The sequence below is a fragment of the Hirundo rustica genome, chromosome 9 (genome assembly GCF_015227805.2).
Source record: "Hirundo rustica isolate bHirRus1 chromosome 9, bHirRus1.pri.v3, whole genome shotgun sequence".
In the NCBI taxonomy this organism is placed as follows: Eukaryota; Metazoa; Chordata; class Aves; order Passeriformes; family Hirundinidae; genus Hirundo; species Hirundo rustica.
Genome location: NC_053458.1, coordinates 181164 through 203385, shown reverse-complemented (window position 1 = coordinate 203385; position 22222 = coordinate 181164). Strand labels below are relative to the sequence as shown.

The following is a 22222-nucleotide window of genomic DNA, read 5'->3' as shown; positions in this document are numbered from 1 at the left end:
TCATCTCTTCCTCCATCCTTTTCTGCACTTCCAAGGGGCATGTCCCAAAAAGAGAGCCAAACCAAGGACTCTCCAGGGTGACACATTCTCTAGATGGGTGACTTGCACAAATCAGACACACCTCAGTCCTACATCATTAGTTCCAATTACATTACTTCTTCCAAAATTAAAAAAAAAAAAAAACAACTTCAATTTATACAATTGGAAACTGACAGAAGAATAAACGTCGTATGATATTCCCAACAAGGCAGTTGATATTCCCAGTTCTGCTGTGCCATTCTGCCAGGTCAGCTGGCAGAGAGCAGCGACAATGAGGTACCACGGAACTGCTCTGACACCTTCTGGTGACAAACTCCACTACAACCACGGCCCTCGAGACAGAAACGATGACAGAGCAGAGACTTGCTCTGAAATTCTCCTCTCAACATCATCCACAATGCAGTGGCAGCACTAAGCAAGAAAGGAGCCACTGCAAACCATCAGCCTCTCAATCATGTCATAGACGCCTACTAAATTAAGACTGAATAAAAATAATTTAATATTTGAACACAGAATATAGAGAAAAGGTGTATACTTTGATATGCACATCATCTCCACAATCATATCCATCATTAACCATTTAACCTGTTTAGTACTTTGATATTAAGAGATGTTTGACTTTCTCTAACAGCATTGTAAAGAGGAACAGCAGATTCCCAGAATGGCAGCACTGCTCAGGCCACATTCTGAGACAAGAGGAACAGTCAGCACCTTTCACCTGGATAATCAGCTGAAACACTACCTACACACATCACTTACACCGGGTGAATCACTTAAATCTTCACATAAAAAACACAGCTCTCCACTCCTGCGGGAAGTGCTACAAACAAGGAAATCGGCTTCATTCCCCTCGGGCAGCCTGGGGGGAGGAAGGATTCTGCTGCACCTTGGCAGACAGGCTTCCTGCTTTCCCACAGCTGAGCTGGCCTCATCCTGCTCTCCCCAAGCAGCTTTCTGAAACCACTCACTGAAACACTAAATTGAAATCATTAACTGCAGAAACATTCCATCACCTTTCCTGGCAGCACCACCTTGTTGTGCAATGGATTTAAGGTTTATGAGAACAAGACACAATGAAATGACCCCAGTGTAATGGCAAAGTGACCCCACACAGACACCTGCACACAAGCCTCAGTGCTGAGGCTGTGCCCTGCCTGCCTCAGTGGATGGAGCTCAGGAATTTCACAGGAACTCTCCCTGCCACAAAAGCCACGCAGCCTCTGCTCCCTGTGCAGCCAGGGGTCCAGGAGACTTTAATAAAGGTCATAGGGAGAACTGAAATCTTCACAAGCAGCCATTTACCATCTAGGAATCAGCTGCTCCAGTCACAATCATCAGTTCCAAGAGGCAAATCCCAGCATGCAGCTCCAGAGTGACAGTCCCTAAGGATGAACCGGGACACTGCCACCTCAGCCTTGGAGGCACAAATAGAACTGCCTCTGCTCCAAACAGTTCATGTCTGAGAGATTCTGCCCATCTTTGGAGCTGGAAAGTGAACTATTTTGTCAGTAAAACCTTTTATTTCAAGTAAATTATGTGACAAAATTTGAGTACAAATCTTGTGGCTAAAAGAATTTACAGCTCTAATTAACACACATAGTGAGTTATTTAATTTTGTGTATCTGTAAAAAGCAGCTTTATTCTGTGTTACCTACAGTGGCCTCTTTCTGCCTTGCCATGGACCATACCCTACCATCCCCTGCAGCACAAAGCACACCAGCAGAGAAAATTTATTATTTCCACATCAATCAAAGCCACCAAAATTACTTTACAGTAAACGCAACTCTGCTCATTACAAAAAGAAAATGTTAACTAATTCATCTAAGTGAGCATTTTCTGCTACTGTCAGACATGATCAAAGGTGCGTTTATAACACACATTCAGTGAACATGTAAGCAAAGGTGCACTTAGAACAGCTACAAAATAAATGGGAAAAGGTGCTCCTTTATAGAAGGAGCACCATCTTCCCTCGGGCACCACTGCTACAAATAATGTCTTCATGAGCCTTGGCTACTTTCTCCAGGGGATATTCCAGGCCCACCACAGGTTTCAGCCAGCCAGCTTCTATGCCATCAAGGACTGCTGTGGCACATTCACGCCTTTCCTCCTGTGTGTAACAAACACAGTGTTTATGACAAGGTCTTTGCACTTTAGAATGACATTGACAATTTATGCAAGAAGTAAAGCAAATTCCACAATGCAAAAATGTTTTATGATGTTCTGAGATTGAATCAAAACATAATGGAATGAACTAACAAGTTTGTTACAGTGAAATTATTCTTTCATTCCTACAAATAATTTTAACTGTAAATACAGATGTGCTGGAACAAGCCAATAAAGCATACTTTAAAATGGAAATGTTTCTTACCTCAGTTGCAAGAAACAGACTCACTCCAATTATGCTGGACTCTTTGCTCATTGTGTCTCTTGGGTTTATCTCGATGCGTCCTCTGCAGCCCACCACCTGCCCAAAGGAGTCCAAAGCATCGAGTCAGAGCTGTTCAGTGTGATGCTGAATGCACAAAATCAGTGGCACCAGCACCCATCATCACCTCCCTGCCCAGGGACACGAACTCTCACTGTCACCCTCCTGGCCCAGGACGCACACACTCACCATCACCCTCCCTGCGCAGGACAGCAGCTGCAGGTCAGCATCCAGGTTGACATTAGAGAGCATTTCTATGATGATATCGACTCCCCCCGGCCCTGTGCATGCCTGTACAGGACACAGGACGTTATCTTAGTGCTGGGTACCACCACTTATTTTAAACACTACAGAAAGTATCCATTCTACAGCTTATTGTTTACATTTTCAATACAGCCTTTGTACTGCAGCTGACAGCCAATGAGCTGAATTGTAGCACATTTTGCTGTGACTTAGGATGTGATCCCACGCTGGAAATTGCTGAATGAAATAAGTTCTAAATGCCACTGCCTGTGAGGAAAGCTCGGATCTTCCAGCCTGAGAAAGTTCTTCCTCGTGTAGAAATGAAAAAGGCAGTACGCTATTGCTCCTACATAAATCTCCTTTAAAGTCCTCTGCAAACAACTGTTCACACTTTGTTAAGAACAACACAACCTGCATTCTTGAGTCCAGACACATTCCTACCTTAATTCTCTCAGTGTAATTCGGGTCTCTGTGATTAAAGGCTTGGTGAGCGCCGTTTCTCAGGATCACATTCATGCCCTCCTCAGTTCCTGCTGTACCCAAAACCTTCAAACCACAAGCTCTGGCAATCTGACATGCTGCTAGTCCCACCTGAAGGGAGGGAAAAAAAAAAAAAGAGAAAATTATTTTACCTGCTAGTCTGGTGAGGTGTTTTTTAGCCAATAATTTAGATCTTAAAGAAAGCCAAATACTCTTTAAAAAAGAAAATACATTTACAGAGGCATGGTAATTTTTGAGGTTTTTTTAAAGCTATCAGCATTTGACATACCTCGATGTAGAATGCTGAGTATCTATCAAAGCTGGGACTTTTTTTTTATACAAATCCAAGGAAGTTCTTCTTTTCACAGAATCACCTGCTACTAGTAACAGCATTGTACATTGCTAAGAAAATCTGCAGGCACAAATTTTATTAACAATACTTCTTTAGAAAGTAAATTCTCAGTGTCTCCTACCAGCTTTGCACTCCAGTAAGAAAAGAAGCACTACATTTAGTTTATGAAAAACTTTAAAAAGAGTTATGATACTAAATACCATTCTAGTATCCCAGAATAAGATATGAATTAATCTTTTTGTTGTCTAACAAATAATTAAGGAATCTTTGCCTTTCACAGCAGTTGCTTGGTGCATAACCAGAAACTGCGCAAGTGCAGAGTGTGGGAGATAACCTAGAATGTTGTGTCATAGAGATCTAAAATAAATTTGTCATGAAAACCCAAAGAAAACTAGAAGTGCAATGTCATGTAGTATTCAGTCACAGGTTTATATATTCCAGTACTTTTCCTTGTGCAGCCAGCTGTTGGCCCATGGGTAAAAACATCCCAGAAATGCACAGTCACCCTGAACCAGTGACTTATTCTCAGAGGACTGAGAACAACTTGCACATATTGGAAAATTAGAGCTTTCAGCTATCAGTGATAAAACTTCCAGATCAACTACCACCTGCAGCAACCACCTGTTCCGAGTGTGATCCTCTGCCTGGGGATCTCACAGCAGCATTCAGTCTCACAGTTATTGGGAATAACAGGATTTGTTCTAAGAAAGTGGATCCTAGAGTATCTGAAGTAAAAACTTAATCTGCTAATCTATTGATACAAATATGACCATAACTGACATCCCAGGAAGAAGCAGATGCAAGGACAGAGAGCAGTGTTCTCTACTACCTGCCTCTTGCGATACTTACCCCTCCACTAGCACCATGAACCAGCACGCTTTCCCCTGCTTTGGCACGGCCTCTGAGCGAAGAACACAAGAAATACTGGCACTGTGATTGCAGGACATACTGAGTACGGGGTTGCACATACTGACATCAAACCTCATTGTTCACGCAGCATTGTTTCCAATTTATGTTCCAATTATGTTCCAATTTATGCCTAAACAGATATCATAAGCCTTTTCAGGAGAGCAAGGAGGGAAAATAAATCTTGTGATTGATGACTTGAAGCAACATGCAGCCAATGAGAGCCTGGTACTGAGCCTCAGCTCAGGACTTTGGCCTGTCACGGCAAAGCAGTGGTTCTGCTCCACAGCACGCGTCTGCTTGCTGAGGAAATTATAACTACTGCTCTTGTTCCTCCCCAGCCAAAATACCAGTGAGTACTGAAAAGGAGCCACGTGTTTTATTCTATGAAGCCTTTCCAGGTGGGTTCTCTCAAGAAAAAAAGACTTATGAGGAAAACACAGTCACAGTCTAGGTAACAATTATCTGACAATCCCATCAGTGTAACATTTTTAAACATTTCCCACTCATCAACCTCCCCATTTTACAGGACAGTGAAAATACGAACTTTGGTACTGTAAATATCAAAGATCAAAGTGCACAAACATGGATTTGGTGCCTTACTTCTGGAAAAGGGCCCGGTAGGCAGTGAAGTAGGGCACTCCAATCGCTGCTCCCTGCCTGAAGTCCAGTTTGTCCGGCAAAGGAAAGACTCTGTTGGCTGCAGCAACTGCATACTCTGCATATCCTCCAGAAACCGTTTCAAGCGTGAAAACTCTGTCACCTTTCTAGAACGGTGGGAGAGAACACAGAGAAATCAATAATTCCCCTTACTGTTTCCTTAATAAATTAAGAAGAAATTTACAGAGGTTTAGGCTATTGTTAGCAGCTCTCCTATCAAAAATAACCAGTTATATTTGTCAAAGAAATTTGTATAAATACTGATACGTACCATCCATGCGACACAAAATGTATAATTTCTTATACCTAAACCTAAGTATCATAATTATTACCCCACCCTGCAGTGTAACAAACCAACCTACTGCCTCATTAATATGAACCTTAATGAACTTGGACTGAAGTCAGGAGTTCCATCCACAGATTCCAAATGCAAAACCTCAAAAGCTTTTACAAACAGAAAAGGAACATTTCTAAATTATTTAAATGTGGAAATGTGTATCCTCTAAGACATGTCTCTCTCCTTCAAACCAAGAGCATCACAGTTGTCAGAGGAAGCAAAAAGCCACACATAGCAGATACAGCAAACTGCTAAGAAAATATGAACAAAGATGATTCTTCTCTCTTGATAACCCAATCTCTCAGGTCTCCCAAAATTGTTACATAAATTCCAAATCAGGAAATTCCAGCCCAATTTTGCCTACAATTTTTATGTTTGTTTGGGACCAAATGTCTAATGCCTTAAATGGGAGAACCAATTTAAAAACTCAGTTGATGTCATAGATATCTTTTAGCAAATTGATATTCTCCTTTCCCACTGAGGAATCCCAGTAAAATTACTAGACAGGAGTAATACAGTATTTGAACAGTTTTAGCAACAAATAACAGAATTTACAGAGCTTTAAAAGTAAGCAATTTCCATTTCTCAAATACTTTACAGAAAGATTTTCCATTCTACCTGAAATTACAACTCCCAGCTAGAAGCATCCAACCTCAACTTTTTCTGCAATGCCAGAAAAATAACTGCAAACCCCAACTTTTGTACACCAGATATCACTGCTTTAAGCAGACTGCAGTGCCTCTTCTGAAACCTCCGAACTTGAGGAGGGCACCGCATTCCTCACAGTCCCACCAGCAGATTGGGTTGGCAATGGGATCCCAGTGTGCTGTTACAGTCCGTGAAGGGGATTCCCCCCTTGAACAGATCACACGATTATAAGCAACAAAACCAGGTACAGTAGCACAGCAACCAGCCAAAGAGGGCCCATTAAACAACAGTAAATTACACCCCAGTGTGTAAATACCTTGAATGCAGTCACGTGTTCCCCAACACTTTCAATCACCCCAGACACATCCGAGCCAGGGGTGTAGGGTAAAGTTGGTTTCCTGGCATAAGTCCCAGAACGAATATATGTCTCCACAGGATTTACCCCACAGGCATGGACTTTAATTAATACCTAAAAGAAAAGACACTTCTTAAGCAATAGCTAAAAAGATTTAGCGCTTGAATTCACAGCACGGCATTGCAGCATTTTTACTGAATTCTCGAACAGTTACAATCCAGTGTCAAACCAAAGCTAATTTCAGGAAAATCTTGATGTGGAATATACAGCCCACCGCAGAGTAAAGAGCGCACTATCTCAAGCAGTATGAACACACTGACCAAAACCCATGTACTCTAGGTGTAGGGTTCTGGGTTGTATCCCTCCTTCTGTCTTGCAGGCACCTGTTAACATTCATTACCACTATTTCCCTTCATGGAGCTCACATATACCTGGTTTTCTTTTGGAACAGGAACTAACACATCTGACTGAAGTTTAAGCACTTCAGGGCCACCAAATTCAAACACTCGGACCGCTCTCATCACATTCCTGGTGGCTGCCATGACGACCAGAGGATCTGGTAAAAGAAACAACGAGATCCCTGCTACCTGTTCAGGTCTGGGGGAGCCTGAGCCACCAGGAGATGCCCTGCGGACAGCGCCTGGAACACGGCAGACACCGCAGGGCCGAAGTGCGGATCGATCCTGTGATAATGAACCGAACCGGAGGGAGGGGAGGGACCGGGGACAAGGGAAGGCCCCGAGCTGCTCTGGGCTCCCCGCCCGGAGCACCTTCCGGGATCCCGGGCACGAGGAGGACGGGACGCCCAGCCTGGACCCCGCGGCCAGCGGGGCGGGCACCGGGTAAGAGGGATCGGGGCCGTGCCCGGCACCGTGCGGCCCCGACACGACGGACACGGATCGGACACGCCCCGCCCACTAACGCACCTGCGCCTTTAGGCCCCGCCCACTAACACACCTGCGCCTTTAGGCCCCGCCCATAAAGACATCCGCACCGCCAGGCCCCGCCCACAAACACACGCGCCCTGCCGGGCCCCGCCCCTTGAGCCGCCTCGTGGTCAGGCCGTGCCCCGGAAGCGCTCCCCACGATCAGGCCCCGCCCCTTCGAGGCGCCCCCGTAGCTGTCGCCGCTGGAGGCCCGGCCGCGTCCGCCGTGGCTGTGGAGCCCGGTACGGATAGCGCCGAACCGCCTCCGTTCCGTCCTGTCCCCCGGACGAGCGCCAGGGAGCCCCGCGCCTACCGCCTACCTGCGGAGCGCCGCTACCCCCGCGGCGGAGCGCGGAGAAGGGCGGGGGAGGACGCGGGCGGGGCCGTACCACCGCTCGCTCCGCCCCGCCCCGGCCCGGCCCACCCCGCCGCTCGTCCGCACGCGGAGATATGTCCCTCGTGGGCCGCCGTCCCCCCGCGATGGCGGCGTTCGCGCGGCGCAAGGCGCAGCAGCTCGCGCGTCCCGACCCCAGCCGGAAGCGCGCGCTGGACGCGCGAGCCGCGGAGCTCGTGCGGCTCCTGAACGCGCGCGAGCGCTTCTGCACCACGAGCTCGTGTGACGGGAGGGTCACGGTGACGGTGGGTCCGGGACCGGGACCGGGATCGGGATCGGGAGGGTCACGGTGACGGTGGGTCCGGGACCGGGACCGGGACCGGGAGGGTCACGGTGACGGTGGGTCCGGGACCGGGACCGGGATCGGGAGGGTCACGGTGACGGTGGGTCCGGGACCGGGATCGGGATCGGGAGGGTCACGGTGACGGTGGGTCCGGGACCGGGACCGGGACCGGGATCGGGAGGGACACCGTGACGATGGGTCCGGGACCGGCATCGGGATCGGGAGGGTCACGGTGACGGTGAGTCCGGGATCGGGATCGGGAGGGACACCGTGACGGTGGGTCCGGGATCCGGGATGGATATCCTGGGGGATGGCTGCCGGGATGCCGGGGTGGGGGTTCCGCCCCTCCGCGGGTTTTGCCGGCACGGGGCTGGCGTCCTGGATGTTCCCGGTGCCTCCTGGTCCGTGCCCCCGTTGTTCAGGCGGCTGCGGGGGCACCATCCCGGGCACCGGCCCGGAGCTCGGGCGGGCTGAGCACACGGACGGGCGCGGGTCGGGCGCGGTGTCAATGGGCTGATGCTTCGAGGGGACGCTCTTTATTTCCAAAGACCGTTTTTGTAACAGCAGCATGAAACCTCACCGAGCCATTTTAATGGTTTCTGTTCACCACTAGGACACGGACGGCACGGGGACCCAGAAGGAGAACTGCACCTGGCTCCTGGTAACGCATGACCCGTGTGTCAAAGGTGATGTGGTAAGGGCACAGCTGATGCAGCCTTTTTATGTGTTCATGGATGTGCTCCTGGTGTCATGGAAAACATATCGTGTCAAACGGTTTTTATTCCTGCTACCAAGATGAGTTTATACTCTACTCTCAAAATTAACTTTTCCTTAGATGTGTTGCTTAATGCATTCTTCAGACCCGCTTTAAGAGAATGCTTTTGAACTCAATATCAATTTCTCTGTATAGCTACAAATGCAGCTGTTATTCCAGAAACTTACATAATTTCTTACTCTCTGTAGTCATATTTAAAACTCTTGAGCCCAGCTTGCTGAGCTAGCAGACAGACATCTGAAAGTGGTGTAATGAGGAGTCTCTTATACTGCATTCTTAATTTAGTATCAATAAATCCTCTGAAATTAAAGAAGTCTGTACTACAGGGTTTTTAATTTTTAATGTGCTTTCAAAATAACCTACGCTTTGCATATATTGCTTGGTCCCACAAAAGAAGCAGTTGCAATGTCAGCATTTTCTCACTCAATTCGTAGTTCACTTTACCATACATATACATTCTCACACGTGCACAAAAGTACCCTCCAGGATATTTGTTTTCATTAGTATTTGTTCCAGCAAAGCAACGTGTGCTAAAATTTCTATCAGAAAATTTCAGGCCAAGGAAGATGTAGTGGTGCATTGTTAACTCTTATGAGAGGAAATACTCTGATTTTTATAGAAACATTTTGGTCATTTTATATAAATGTTTTCCAGATGACAGCACTAGAGAAAGCCACTGGTGATGTTGTGTTCAAGTTTGAACCGTTTGTTCTTCACGTGCTGTGTCGGGAGCTGCAGGACGCACAGCTGCTGGTAAAACCATGTCAAATACAATGTGGCGTTGTTGTTCTGTTGCATTCCTGCCTGCAAAAATAAAAGTATTGGCTCCTGGGTAAGCAGTTGCACTTAGAAACAGTCCCAGGTGTTCTGTGTGTTTCATAACTAGAGTAGTAAAGTGAGCTGATGAAAAAGCACGGCTTTAAACTTGGCAAAGGTTTTACTGTACTTAGAAAGAAAAATGACTCACCTGCAGTTCAGCCTTCGAGCTGAAGCAGACTGCTGCGTGAAACACTACCTGAGGGGCCTGGGCTGCTCTCACTGGCTGAAATGGATGGATTTTAGACACTACTTTGCTACCAGCCAAGCCATTTGGCTTCATTTTCAATGCATTGAACGATGCCTGTGCCTTCTGCTATTCCATGACTGCAGAGAGCAATGTGTGCTGTGCTCGATTTGTTGTTAGTGCAGAAGAGCTGAGGAGCTCATGGGCAGTGCAGCTGCACTCGTAGCTGTAAATGGGTGACACAACTGTCTGTGAAGTTCCAGCTCATTGGGATAAAATTCTTCACTTCCTAGAGAGGCATTACATCCCTTCTGCACTGGTGGATTCAGATAATCAGGATCCACCGTGGGCCCCTGAAAACCACCAACCATTTGTGAGTTTGACCTTATAAAGTATTTTAATGTAACTATTTTTAAGTAAGTCTGGGTAGATGGTTTGAATAAGTTTTTTTGCAAAACCGAGATTGTACATTGCATTGCAACCCATCCATAAACATTTTTGCTGTGAAAGTGTACAAGACCTGTTTAAGCATTTATTTTTTCTGCAGCATTCAGTGGCTATTGACTCTGGGTTCAGGAACTCTGGTATTACAGTTGGCAGAGGAGGAAAAATTACGATGGTAAGGACTCTGCTACTGGGAGAGATGTAACAAAGCCATATTGTTACTTTAACCTTGATTTTTGTATGAGACCTGACTGGTGCTTAAGAGCTGTCATGGGAAATGCTATAGCAAAGAAATGGTTTGCTGCTTTAGGTGACAGCAACCTAAATAATCATATGGATAAGCAGTTTTTTTACTATAATGGACTCCCTGCATTATTTAAATAACCTTCATAAACTAAAAAACTTTATTCCAGGTAAATCATGTGTGTGCTTTCAGGCTGTGCGGAGCACTCACTGCTTAGAAGTTCCGTTGAGCCGCAAAGGGAGATTGATGGTCTCTGAAGAATATATTGAATTTCTGGTACATGTAGCCAATCAGAAAATGGAAGAGAACATAAGGAGGATTGACAGGTTTGTAAGAATACACCAGTTCTGTTCATGACATGTAATTTTTCTTCAGTATTAAGTAAAATATTAGTAACCACTTTTCTCCCCTTGCACGTTTTGATTACATTCTAAAAGCATTATTTTCTCAGAGTAATTTGCAGATCCTGAGCAAATCTATAAAAACAGTAATTACAGAATTGTTTCTGTCTAGGTTCCACAAAGGCTTGGAGCTGGCTCTGGAAGCTGCAGACACCCTGTTTCCCAAGGGGGCAGAGAAGAGCCGGTCTGTGTACGTGCGCAGGAGAAAGAGACGGACTGCTCAGGAGCAGGCTGATCCCAGCAGAGAGCTGGAACCCCAGGATGACACTGAAAGCACTCTTGATCTGTTTGCTGAAATCATGATATAGACTAAGACATTTGAAAGCAAATGGTGAACTGAAAAATGATTGTAAAGCTCCTTCTAAGAGGTTTATATACTCCTATGCTCCAGGTAGTAATACTTCCATGGACATTGACCAGAAAAAAAGGTAATTAACAGAATAGCAAGCAGGTGTAATTACAGGACACAGAGAACAAAGCTGTAGGATGTTTTGGGAGTTTTTTAGGTGTACTGTTGAATTAACAATGTGGTACTCCATCAGTTATCCCAGAAATAACTGGTTTGCTGCAGCCTCATGCCGTGTTCTCTGTGGCAGCATTTCACTTCCAGCTCCCTGGGTTTTGCAGAGCCAGCTGGCTCTGTGGGTTTCTCCTTCAGGGAGGGGAAGAGGTGCTGCGGACAAACACTGAAGACTGAAGACAATCCACTGAAGACAGCCAATACCTGAGGTGGAAATTCCACAGAAACCTTCCAAAGCAGCGCTGCGTGCACCGGTCTCAGACCTCCTGTGCGTTTGGGCAGACTGGTTAAAGTATGACTCAACCCAGGGGCATAATTTCTAGCAGTGCAGAGCTGCTGGCCAGGAGCTGTGTGAACAGCACTGGAGTCCCACGGCCCCTGGGGCAGCAGGCAGGTGGTGGGAGCAGCCAAGGCTCCCACAGTGGGGACATGGCTTCTGCCACAGGCATCACTGGAGCATTGTTGGGATGCTGGCTTGTGTCACACCTTTGCAGTCACTGTTTGCCACAGACCTTCCTCACCACTCTGAGGCTCAGCTGCCTGTCTGGGCTGAAATGAAACCTCAGGGTTTCCATCAGCAAAAAGCAACATCTGCCTCCATGCAGAGGGTCCTCCCCAACCCTCTTTAAGGGCTGCTGCCTTAGCAGAGCCCTGGAGAGCCTCTGTTGCCATCCCTGCTGCTGGGAGTCCGCTATTCCTGCAGATCCCTCTTCTCCATCTGGGGGCACATCTCGCACACAGAGGAGGTAGTTGTTGCTTGTGGATTTCAGGCAGTTTGTTCAGAATAGTCTGAACCCTCCTCTGCATCTGACATTTCTTAAAATGTCTGGTGCTGCTCTGTTGGACGTGGCTCGAGGGACTGAACACCAGCACCGACCACAGGCCGTGCCCACAGACCCTGCAACCGCCCAGCCCTCGCCCCGTGTAACAGCACTACAGTATTTGCATTCTGAGGAATACAGTTTGCCAGAAACTGATGTGTTCCTCTGAAAAATGATAAAAAATTCAGGAAGACTTTTTGGCATCTTAACATAAAAATGTTACCCTAACTGTTGGCATCTTGTTGCTTTATTCCAGTCATCTCCAACAGTTGAAGACCATTGGGGACCTCATACTAAAACTAAACAAGACCCTACAACAAGAAAAATAAACAAAGATCAGGGAAACATGTTACTTCAGTATGTGGAACAGTTTTTGCAAGGTTTTTCTGTTTGGGGTTTTTGTTTTTTTTTTTCACTTCATCCAAGTTGCACAGGGTGATGGTGAGGTGGTTTCACCACCCTGACACCGTTCTGAGACCAGCAACACCTTCCTCCATGCACCTCTGCCCTTACACCAGGGGTCACCACACCTTGCCCCACCTCACCCCAGTTCCACCAGCTTGTTTTGAGGCTGATTTTACCAAGCTGTGTTTTATTTCCAGCTGCTGTATGGGATTCTGTTGGGCTGTATATGTGCAGAGCCATTGGCAAGAGCATCCAGAGGCAGCTGGAGACAGCACCCCTGAAAAGGGGATTCTGGGGGTTGTGGCTGAAGGGAAATTCACTGATAAGCAACAAGACTCCTAAAACTCAAATCTTTACCATTTGTAAGTGTGCTTAGCCACTTAATTAATCTAAAAGGTATTTTTATACTTGCTCTCACTGTGTTAAATTTTTTTAAATTACAATTTCACTCTCGGTGCACTCGGTTGTTTCAGGGGAGGCAGATGGGTTCATTCACTCCAGGAGCTGATTGTCACTTCTCACCCCACAGCATTTCACATCCACACCAGGAAACTACTCAAATCAGCACCACAGCATTCCCAGCTGGTTGTGCCGCAGGTTCTGAGCCAGTAGTGCTCCCCAGCACATCCATGCACTTGGGCACCAAGTCACTTGACCGATTCGCTGGGATAATTCTGTGCATGCAAATCACCAAAGCACAAGTGTTCACCTGAAACAGCTTCTTCATCTGAAATTCAGGTATTTAAATTGGTTTACAAGAGCATGGCAGTAACAGCTGCAGAGTGCAGTGAAATCAGCATTTTCACATAGGGTTAAACTTCTCCAGACCAGGGCAGCTTTGCAGCTCAGCCTTCGCTCCAGCCAGAGCTTCACTTGAATTTAACCAAGTCTCAATTCAGCTTTAATCAGTCTCAAGTTTTGTGAATTTATCATATTAAATGTATTGTGCATTGGCAGCTTAGCAGCTCTTCAGTACTTTTGGTTTCTGAAAATACACAATTATTTTGCAGTATCTTGTCAATTCAATTTTATGTAGTGGAATATTATGGGAAATGTTTCACTTCTGATATACCCATAGCTGGAACTACTCCAGGGGAACATGCTGGGTGTTTTGTGAAAGAATCTCTGAAAAGTAATTTGTCTAAAAAATTACATAGAAGCCTAAATTTCCTGAGCTGCTCACTTCATATCTTTGTACCATGAGAAAATTAGGCCAGTAAGAAATGCTGTCAAGTGTGCCATGCTGGCAGTGGTGTGACAGCAGCAGCTACCTAGGATCAAGGCTGGAGAATTCTCAGCTTTTTCAGTTTTTAAAATCAGAGAATGACACCCAAATTCAATATAGAGATTACATGAAAGATCTTATTCTGCTTTCAGGATGCAGTTTATTTATGGTACCTGAGCAGATTGCTTTTTTGGTCAATTTTATACTGGAGGAAAATATCTTATTTTCATTTTCTGCAGGATCCAAAGAAAAGAGAAATGTTTTTCTCAAAATCAGGTTTTATAGTAGTGATTGCGATTTTTGCAGAGTAATTCTGACAGGTCAGAGCCCGGTTGTTGGGTGCTTGACCCGGCTGGCAGAGGACACCCGTTCTGCCCCAGCCCTTCCCCATCTCGAACCCCCGGCTCTGTCCCGTCCCAGCCGCCCGGGTCTGTCCCGCCTGGAACCCCCCGGCTCTGTCCCATCCGGAGCCTCCCGGCTCTGTCCCGTCCCGAACCGCCCGGCTCTGTCCCGTCCCGAACCGCCCGGCTCTGTCCCGTCCGGAACCGCCCGGCTCTGTCCCGTCCCGAGCCCCCGGCGTGCCCCGGCCCGCCCCGGGCGGTGGGCGCGATGGTGCACGGGCAGACTCCGATGCTCGGCGCATCCCCTCGGTGCCCCGGTGACGCCTCCCTCTGTCTCGGGGATTCGGGGAGAGGTGGAAGGTCCGGCACGACCCGCGCTACAGGCGGGTGAGAATTCATTCAGGCACCGGAGTTCCTTCCCTGTGTACCAGAACACGATTTTTCGTTTCTCTAAATAAGGACTTAATAAGTTCTGTTTTTAGTATTTTAACACTGCACGGGGAGCGCAGCTCTGCGCGCCTGCCCTGATCCGCGGGTTCCTCCTTGACTTCACGGCCCGGTGGGTGCCTGGCGCCGGCGGGACCGAGGGCGATCGGGACCCGGCCCGGGGGTCGAGGCCCAGCGTGAGCGCCGAGCGGCGGAGCCGAACGAGGGCTGAGTCCCCGCAGCTGCAGGTCCCTCTCCCCGCGCCGGTGAGATCGGGCCCGGTGAGATCGAGCCCGGGGAGCTCGGAGCCGGGGAGCTCGGGGCCGGGCAGCTCGGGCCCGGTGAGCTCGGAGCCAGTGAACTCGGGGCCGGGGAGCTCGCCCGGCGTCCGTGCGGGGAGAAATCAGCACTCGTGCCTCGCTCCGCTCGCGCTCCGGCTGATAGCAGGAGAAATTTAAGCTCCCGAAATGCCGAACAGCTGGCAAGGAAAAACTTGTTTTTCTTGAGATGATCAGCAGTTCTCCGCTAATGGAGATAAAAACGGCCCCATCTCTTCCCGACTACTCGTCCCCGATAGATTCGGCATCCGTGTTACACGGGCAGCACTGCTCTTTATATTCTGCTCATTTAAATATTTTTGCATAACATTGCTAGCAAAAATCAAGGAATATCTACAAGGGAAATGCACCAAGAGTTTATGCTTATAATCCACTTTTTTTTTTTTTCCCCCTGTTATTTTGCATCCCTTGATGCCTTTAGAGTTTTCTTCAATTGCACTTAACCTGAGCCTTGTTTTATCTCGCTGGAAGTACCTTGAAAATACTGCAGCGAGAGTGCTGGGGAAGTTAAATCTACTAGGATTTTACTTAGAGCTCTGTGCAGGGTGTACTTGTTTTTCCCGCAACATATTCACCTCACAGTGACATACAGGATCCAGGGACATATCAGTTTTGGAAAACACGCAGGAATGTTGTGGGTAGTTGGCCCAAAATGTGCAATATTAAAAATTACCATTTCCCCTTCATTCCCATTACCTAGATATGAAAGTTCCAATTCAAGAATATGTTTTCACATCTGCAGCACTCTGGGGTAATATTAAATGAACTCTGTTTAATAAAACACATTCCAAGTTGCTGTTTTGATTGAAGCATTATACTTCTTGTCTTGCTATAAGTAGTTCAGATTTCACTGGGTCATTGAAAAATTTTGAATCAGTTTCTTTTCAAATCATATTTAAAATACAGACATAAATAACTGTGACAGATCCCTTCACAGCACAAACCAGGAATAAGGGACTCAGCGCTGCACAGCTGGTGCTGCAGTTACCTCCCAAGATAGGAGGAAATTTTGTCATTCTGCAAACACACTGATCCTACCTTTCATAAAACATCTCGCATTCATCCAGGGAGACAATGGCATCCCATTTTGTCCTTGAATCATTGAAATAAGAGGTATTTTGATCACAAATGTCTGCTATTATCAAAACACCATCATGATTTCCACGGGATTAGAATAGATAACCCAGGTGAAGCCGTGCACAGGTCTCCCCCAGCACAGGTCCCCCCTGGTTCTTTTTTTCTGCATCAAGTTTTATCTGTTTTTAAACACTCTGTCATTGAGAACAGCAGCACCAGGCAAAGTCCCTAGTTCTGTCCAGGGCAGCTGTGGCCCTCACAGGTGATGGCCAGAAGGAACATTGTCCGAGTCCTCTGTTTTGATGTTTTCTCCCTAGAAAACCCTAGAGTCACAGAATTGCTTTGGTTGAAATAACCTCTAAGATCAACTCCGATGTGCATGTGAAAATTACAACAGACTTTCAGAAGATGTTGGAAAAAATATTCACATAAATACTGAAATATTTACAGATGCAGTTCTCCCTGCTTGAACCAAGAAACAAATGCAGTAAATGTAGTTCAGGTACCAGGGTTCCAGACCTGGTACTTCCCGTCAGGATAACCTGTGGGTTAAGTGGTTAATGTCTCTCTGCCTTCTCCAGACAGTCCAGGCAGGATTGGGACGGCAGAGCACCAGCTCCATCCAACTGGGTGGCCCCTGACCAGGGGTGGGCAGCAGGCTCTCGCCGCACCAACACCCCAGCATCACCCATCCACCTGCACGGGTGATCCTCTTCCTTTCCTTTGGGAAGTTCCTAATGCAGAAGATTTCCCACTCCATGGAACTCACGCAGGAGCCCCTGGGCTGGGAACAATGCTCAGTGCACCCCTGATCATCCCTGCATGAATCTCTGGGCACCATGCAGTGGCAAAGGGAAGAGACATTTCACCCCTCTGTGCTTCACATAAACTTCTACTTGTCAGAGTCCCACAGTCAAAGGATCCCTCCAGACTTTTCTTTCTTACATATTTCCACTGTACATCACTTCCAGTAGGAGATCAAGGGGAAAAGGGGTGGTGGAAGTAGGAGAGCAGTAGCAGGAAAAAAATGTCTGACAAACAGCAACAGCTCCCCAACACCCCTTTAAAGTAATGACGATTTACCAAATGGTTGGGAAGTTGTTATAATTCCTTTTCCAAATTATTACTCGCCCTTTAGATTAGAAATGAGGCCAGGGTTAGCAATCAGCCATAAATGGTAGGATTTCTGAAGTAGAAGCACTTGTCTGATTGTGAAGTGGAGGCCATTATTGCCTTGATTGAGTCTTTTTTTTTCTGGGTGGTTTTTTTTTTTTTTTAAGCTTGCTTGATTTGTGGCTGAGAGCACACATTCACCACGGTACTGGGAGCAATCAGTCTTCTCTGCTCTTTTTTGCTCAGTGATTTAGGGTCCACTACTTTGGCACAGCTGCCACCTTTTAGCTTCCATCAAGCAGAGATATTTTTAAGTGAACTGCATTTTGTTTTTGTCGTTTATCCTCCTATTGCCTTCCTCATGCTTTTTCTTTTTTTCTTTTTTTTTCCTTTTTTCTTTTTTTTTTTTTTTTTTTTTTTTGTTTTTGTGTGTTTTTTTTTTTTTTTTTTTTTTTTTTATTTGCAGTTTTTAGTGGTTTGTTGGTTTTTTTTTTTTTTGTGGGGAGAGGGGGGAGGGATAGCTGTCTGTGAAAATATTGTGTGAATTTTACTTCCAAGAATGAAGTTGAGAGAAGGCAGCTGAAGCTGGCTTGTTGTCATCTTGTCATCTGGCTCCATGTACATATCAGATCTGCAGTTACTTGAAAAATAGGGCTGAAGTCATTTGCTCAAGGCCTGAAGTAAGCCAGAAGCACCTAATGGTGTTTGGGTGCTGGAACTGAGTTTCGTTTGCCTGAAACTCAGAGTTCAGCCAAGAATTTGTATTTATACCATTTATTTCCAGAAATAATGTGTTTTGTTAGCGCATTGTGTTTTAGAGCTCCTCCCAAGCTATCTCTGGAGGTGTGAAGCGCAGCTGAGGGGGCTGCTGCCTGGCAGACCCCAGGGTTCACCCTGGCCCCAGCCCATACCTGGTGGCAGCTGGAGAAGCCTGTGCAGAAAAGGCAGCAGAGCCACACCAGGGCCACCCTGCTCCAGTGCAGCCACGGAACCCACCAGCACTTTGGGCTCAGGAACACGTCAGCACATCTGCAGGAAGCCACAGACATCGAGCTCATTCCTTTAATTGCTACCGCTCTGAAGTAGCTGAGTTTTGCCTCACAGTCCATTTGCAGGCAGGAACTCTCTGTCAGATAACTCAGTGAAACACACTTCCATGGGCCACTGGCACATCCCTACAACCATGGTGAATGGAAATGCACCAAATCTGCAACTCCAGGGGTGCGATAGGCCCTGGGAGCACAGGGACCAGGCTGTGCCATGTAATGCCACGTGAATTGATGTAACATACACCATGTGATGTGATGCTGCTCTAGAAGGCTAGTGCTGTTGACTGTGCAAAAACAGGCAGTGAAAAAATAACAAAACAAATGTTTCCTGCTGCTGGAAACTGCAAATGCAGCAGGAAAGTTATTTAGTGCATGCCTGTCACTCACCTGTTCCTCAGACATGTTTTTAAAGTGTCAGTTTGGGGAGTTTAGAGCATCCCTAACATCAGCTACACCACCAGTTCATCTGGGTGGGTCGCAGGAGAAGTTGCTCCAACAGGTTGTGCGTCTTTCTAAGAAATCCCATTTGGAGCCAGAGAGTGGATGGGTGCCAAAACCACCCCTGAGGCGAAACTGGAGGCAGAGAGCAGCAATGGTCACAGGGCCAAGTTGCCCCTGTCCATGCAACATTCCCCCGGGTGTATCTGCTCATCTGACAAGAACCTTCCATCAACTGAAAAAAAAGTTACAATTTGAACAATCCTCAGTTAAAGTTTCAGCCCAATTGAAATCTTGGGGTGGATGCTGTAGTTATTTGTGTGGAACAATTATCTAGTATTTTTCCAGGGATTTTTTTTTTTTTTTCTAAATTTATATTTCAGGAGAGGTTCTGTTAAAAAGAAACACTGAAAAAGGTTGGCCAGTTGCTGTTATGAATCAGCCCACTCAGAGATCTCTCCAGCTGTATTTTGTCAGCTCTGAGGAGTTTGCCCGTGGGGTGTCTTATCAGATCCACGTCTTGTGCGTTGGTCAGTTTTATCAGTTGAAGGATGTTGCTCTGCAAGCACTATGGGAGCAAAAGGGAACGGTCAATTTTCCACATGTACCCCTTCTCCAAGATTATACCCCTCCTTTTGCTCGCATCAAGCTGCTGTTTTTCCAGCCAACACAGTGGCCGGCCGGCACAGGACAGGCAAAATTCTCTTGGTCAGCCACAAGGTCCAGCACCAGGAAGGAATGCGTGTCTCACTCCCTCCCTGCAGCCTGAAGCTGGGCACGTTTGGAGCGCAGTGGCTCAGGGCTGTCACTTCACATTATCAGCTACATCTCCTGTACTCCCCGCAGCCCCACAGCAGAGACGGCGCTGCAGGGTGGCAGCCTGTCACCGGGGCTTCCAGGGAGAGGGATAACCATCTTGGTACAAACTTGACATCTATAAATTGATTACATAAGTGGGCACTGGTGGTCCTTTCAAGTATGTTCCTTTTGTTTCAGTTTTACAGTAAAATTACCAGCAGCGGTTTACAATTAAAGGAAATAATAATAACTGCATACGCTTTCATCTGCACATACAATTACAATAAACTGCTTGCTTTAATAGGATTGTGAAAAATCTATGTTTGACCCCTACAAAAAAGTAAACATTCTTGTTCTGGATACTATATCATTATCACAACAAAGGGAAACTCCTGAAATCTGATGATTTAAACATCTGGAGAATGTTAATCACTTCAAAATGACGGATGTTTTTTATTTCAGCTTTTGACAGACACACTCCTTTCATAGATAGATGATTATTTACATAAATTACATCACCAATCTGAAAAAAAAATCCAAAATAACTTCAAAGGATAAAGAGCATAATTAAAAGGAGGCTTTTACATTTCTTCAGAACACAGAAGAAATAGAAGAATTTGCAAAGAGAAAATGTAACGCCACCCTTTTAAACGTTTTGCAGTTTGGTTGTTGGCTTTTCCCCTCTGTGCGTGGGCTATGGGGGTGCACTTTGGAGGAGGCTGAGGTGCAGTCACAGCACTGCAGGAGTGGCCCCCACTGCCCCTGCCCCGGGGAACAGGGCGTGCTGTGAGATGGGCAGGCGGCCGAGGGGCAGCTCAACTTCTCAAACATCTCTGCAAAGGCTCTGCAAAAGTTTCGGTGCCACTCTGGCCAGTGCCTGCAGCTTCCACTGCCCTCTTACCATCAATTCCATACAATGTAAAGCCACTGACTTCAGCAGAACTGTTCCTCACCAACTCAGATTTGTTTGGCTTCACACGTAAAAGTAAAATAAATAATGTCAAATATATAACAAATACATAGTAGGTTCTGTATAACATAATGTGTTCTATTATAACATACAGATCTACAAAGAGCAGCACCGAGGTGCTCATCAAGTGTGGGATTATGGGATCTGCATCCAGTCCTTCAGTCCTGCGCCTCAATGTCACTCATCAGGAAGCAAATTCAGCATCCTCCCCCCTGCCGTCATGGATGATGAGAACAGGCTCAGCTGCAAGCTTTCAGCTCCCAGCTACTTGTAAGACAACAATTTCAAAGAAGGTTGCAGGAATGAGCGAGAGGACCACGCAGGAGAATCTCAGTGTGTGGCACCTGCAGAGAGCCTCCAGCACTTTGGGTTCAGCTGGGTAACACTGCGTTTCCCAAAAGCGGTCTGGAAGGCCGCTGCACGCTCGGTGCAGAGCCAAAAGGATCCCTGTGCTGGTGTGATGCACAGTCACTGCTCCAGCTGAGTTCCTCCGACTCCAGAAAGGCTGGAATTGGCCGCAGCGCAGCGCGACCCTGCTGGCGAGGCGCCGGGCTGCGGGGCCGTGCCCACCGCGCTCGGCCGGACCCGTCGCAATTTAGCTGATCCGCTACAATTTCCTCCTACACGCTGAGCTGATCCGCACGCTGACCTTAGCCAATTTGTCTTCTTTCTGGCAGAAATGTCCTCCGAAAGGAAGTTATTAAGTCAAGGAGGTAATTCTGCTCCACTGTATAAACAGAACTTGACCCAGGGTAATTTATTTCTAGTCCTGCACAAAGGTATGATCAATACATCTCGGGATCTAAATATGCCAGTGAAGGCCAAAATGTAAGAATTTTAGGCAATACTCGTGAGGAGTTTTCTGTAGTACTAGAAACTGAGAAACAAGAGTAAAACAGCCTTTGGAATCTGAAGAGATTTGGAATCTGTATTTAGGAAAATAAACATCTGCAGACAGTAGAGTTTTGAGAGATAGTAGAGGCCTAAAGTTTTGCTAACCAACTCTTATTTCGTTTCCTACCTAATGTGTTAAACTACATTGATCCCCCCCCCCCCACTTTACAACATTGCAAAGGGGACCATTTGTTGTCTTTTTTCTTTACCAACTTAAAAGAATGCTTAAAAATCTTTTTTAAAAGGAGGCAAAGTGTGATAAAAATACAAATTCCTGCTCTCCAATGTAGAAAAAAAAAAAAAATTGGAATGCAGTTGGAGGCCTGTCTTCCTTACTAATATTAAATTAATATTTGGCTTAGCCTAAAGCAATTTCCTTACCCAAGTCCAGTTCTCAACACATCCATGAACACAAACCATCAGCTTTTCTTACAGAGACACCCGAGAGCTGGTGGGAATCTGCTGCTCCCAGCCCCTGCAGTGGCCAGTCCTGCCCAGGCACAGCCCCTCGGGTTCCGGCCAGGACCCTGCATCCTGGGCAGGACGGTAGCCACAGTTCCCCTCTGACATGCCACGGGCTGGACACCCCTCCAGGCCGGTTCTAGGAAAGAACCCAGGTGTGTGAAGGCAGGAAAATCACCAAGATGAATCTGCAAAGAGCAGCTGGGAACAGCCCCCGATTTGGGGCAGGAGGTGTGAGGGCTGTTTTGCAGGCAGAAGTCAGCTCACATCTAGTTTTTGGCAAAAATATAGGCAATGCTGTCACAGTTTCAAGTTATCAACAGAGCACAGAGGGCTAATGCCACAGTTTCTACATCGTCAAACCCTTTCCTGGTGTGCAAAAGTATGAAATGGTTAATTGTATTTGCATTGGGAATGCACACGTCCTCCC

The 22222-nt window shown here is 46.6% G+C and overlaps 2 protein-coding genes across 3 annotated transcripts; one reads left to right on the top strand and one right to left on the bottom strand.

Moving 5' to 3' along the window:
• Positions 1 to 1539: 1539 nt before the first annotated feature.
• CRYZ (crystallin zeta) lies at positions 1540 to 7759 on the bottom strand. 2 transcript variants are annotated; one of them, XM_040073121.2, is made up of 9 exons: positions 7692 to 7759; positions 6877 to 7001; positions 6407 to 6559; positions 5049 to 5212; positions 4389 to 4440; positions 3149 to 3298; positions 2654 to 2755; positions 2408 to 2503; positions 1540 to 2146 (listed from the first exon to the last, which is right to left on the bottom strand). In XM_040073121.2, exons 2-9 carry the CDS (start codon positions 6985 to 6987, stop codon positions 1985 to 1987), a joined length of 990 nt encoding a protein of 329 aa, XP_039929055.1. In that variant the 5' UTR covers positions 6988 to 7001; positions 7692 to 7759; the 3' UTR covers positions 1540 to 1984. The 2 variants fall into 2 exon arrangements, with proteins under 2 accessions (XP_039929055.1, XP_039929054.1); XM_040073120.2 differs by lacking the exon at positions 7692 to 7759 and adding an exon at positions 7403 to 7422.
• Positions 7760 to 7836: 77 nt separating this feature from the next.
• TYW3 (tRNA-yW synthesizing protein 3 homolog) lies at positions 7837 to 12484 on the top strand. Its single transcript, XM_040073122.1, has 6 exons — positions 7837 to 8010; positions 8662 to 8742; positions 9478 to 9576; positions 10374 to 10445; positions 10707 to 10840; positions 11028 to 12484. Exons 1-6 carry the CDS (start codon positions 7852 to 7854, stop codon positions 11221 to 11223), a joined length of 741 nt encoding a protein of 246 aa, XP_039929056.1. The 5' UTR covers positions 7837 to 7851; the 3' UTR covers positions 11224 to 12484.
• The last annotated feature ends 9738 nt before the right edge of the window (positions 12485 to 22222 follow it).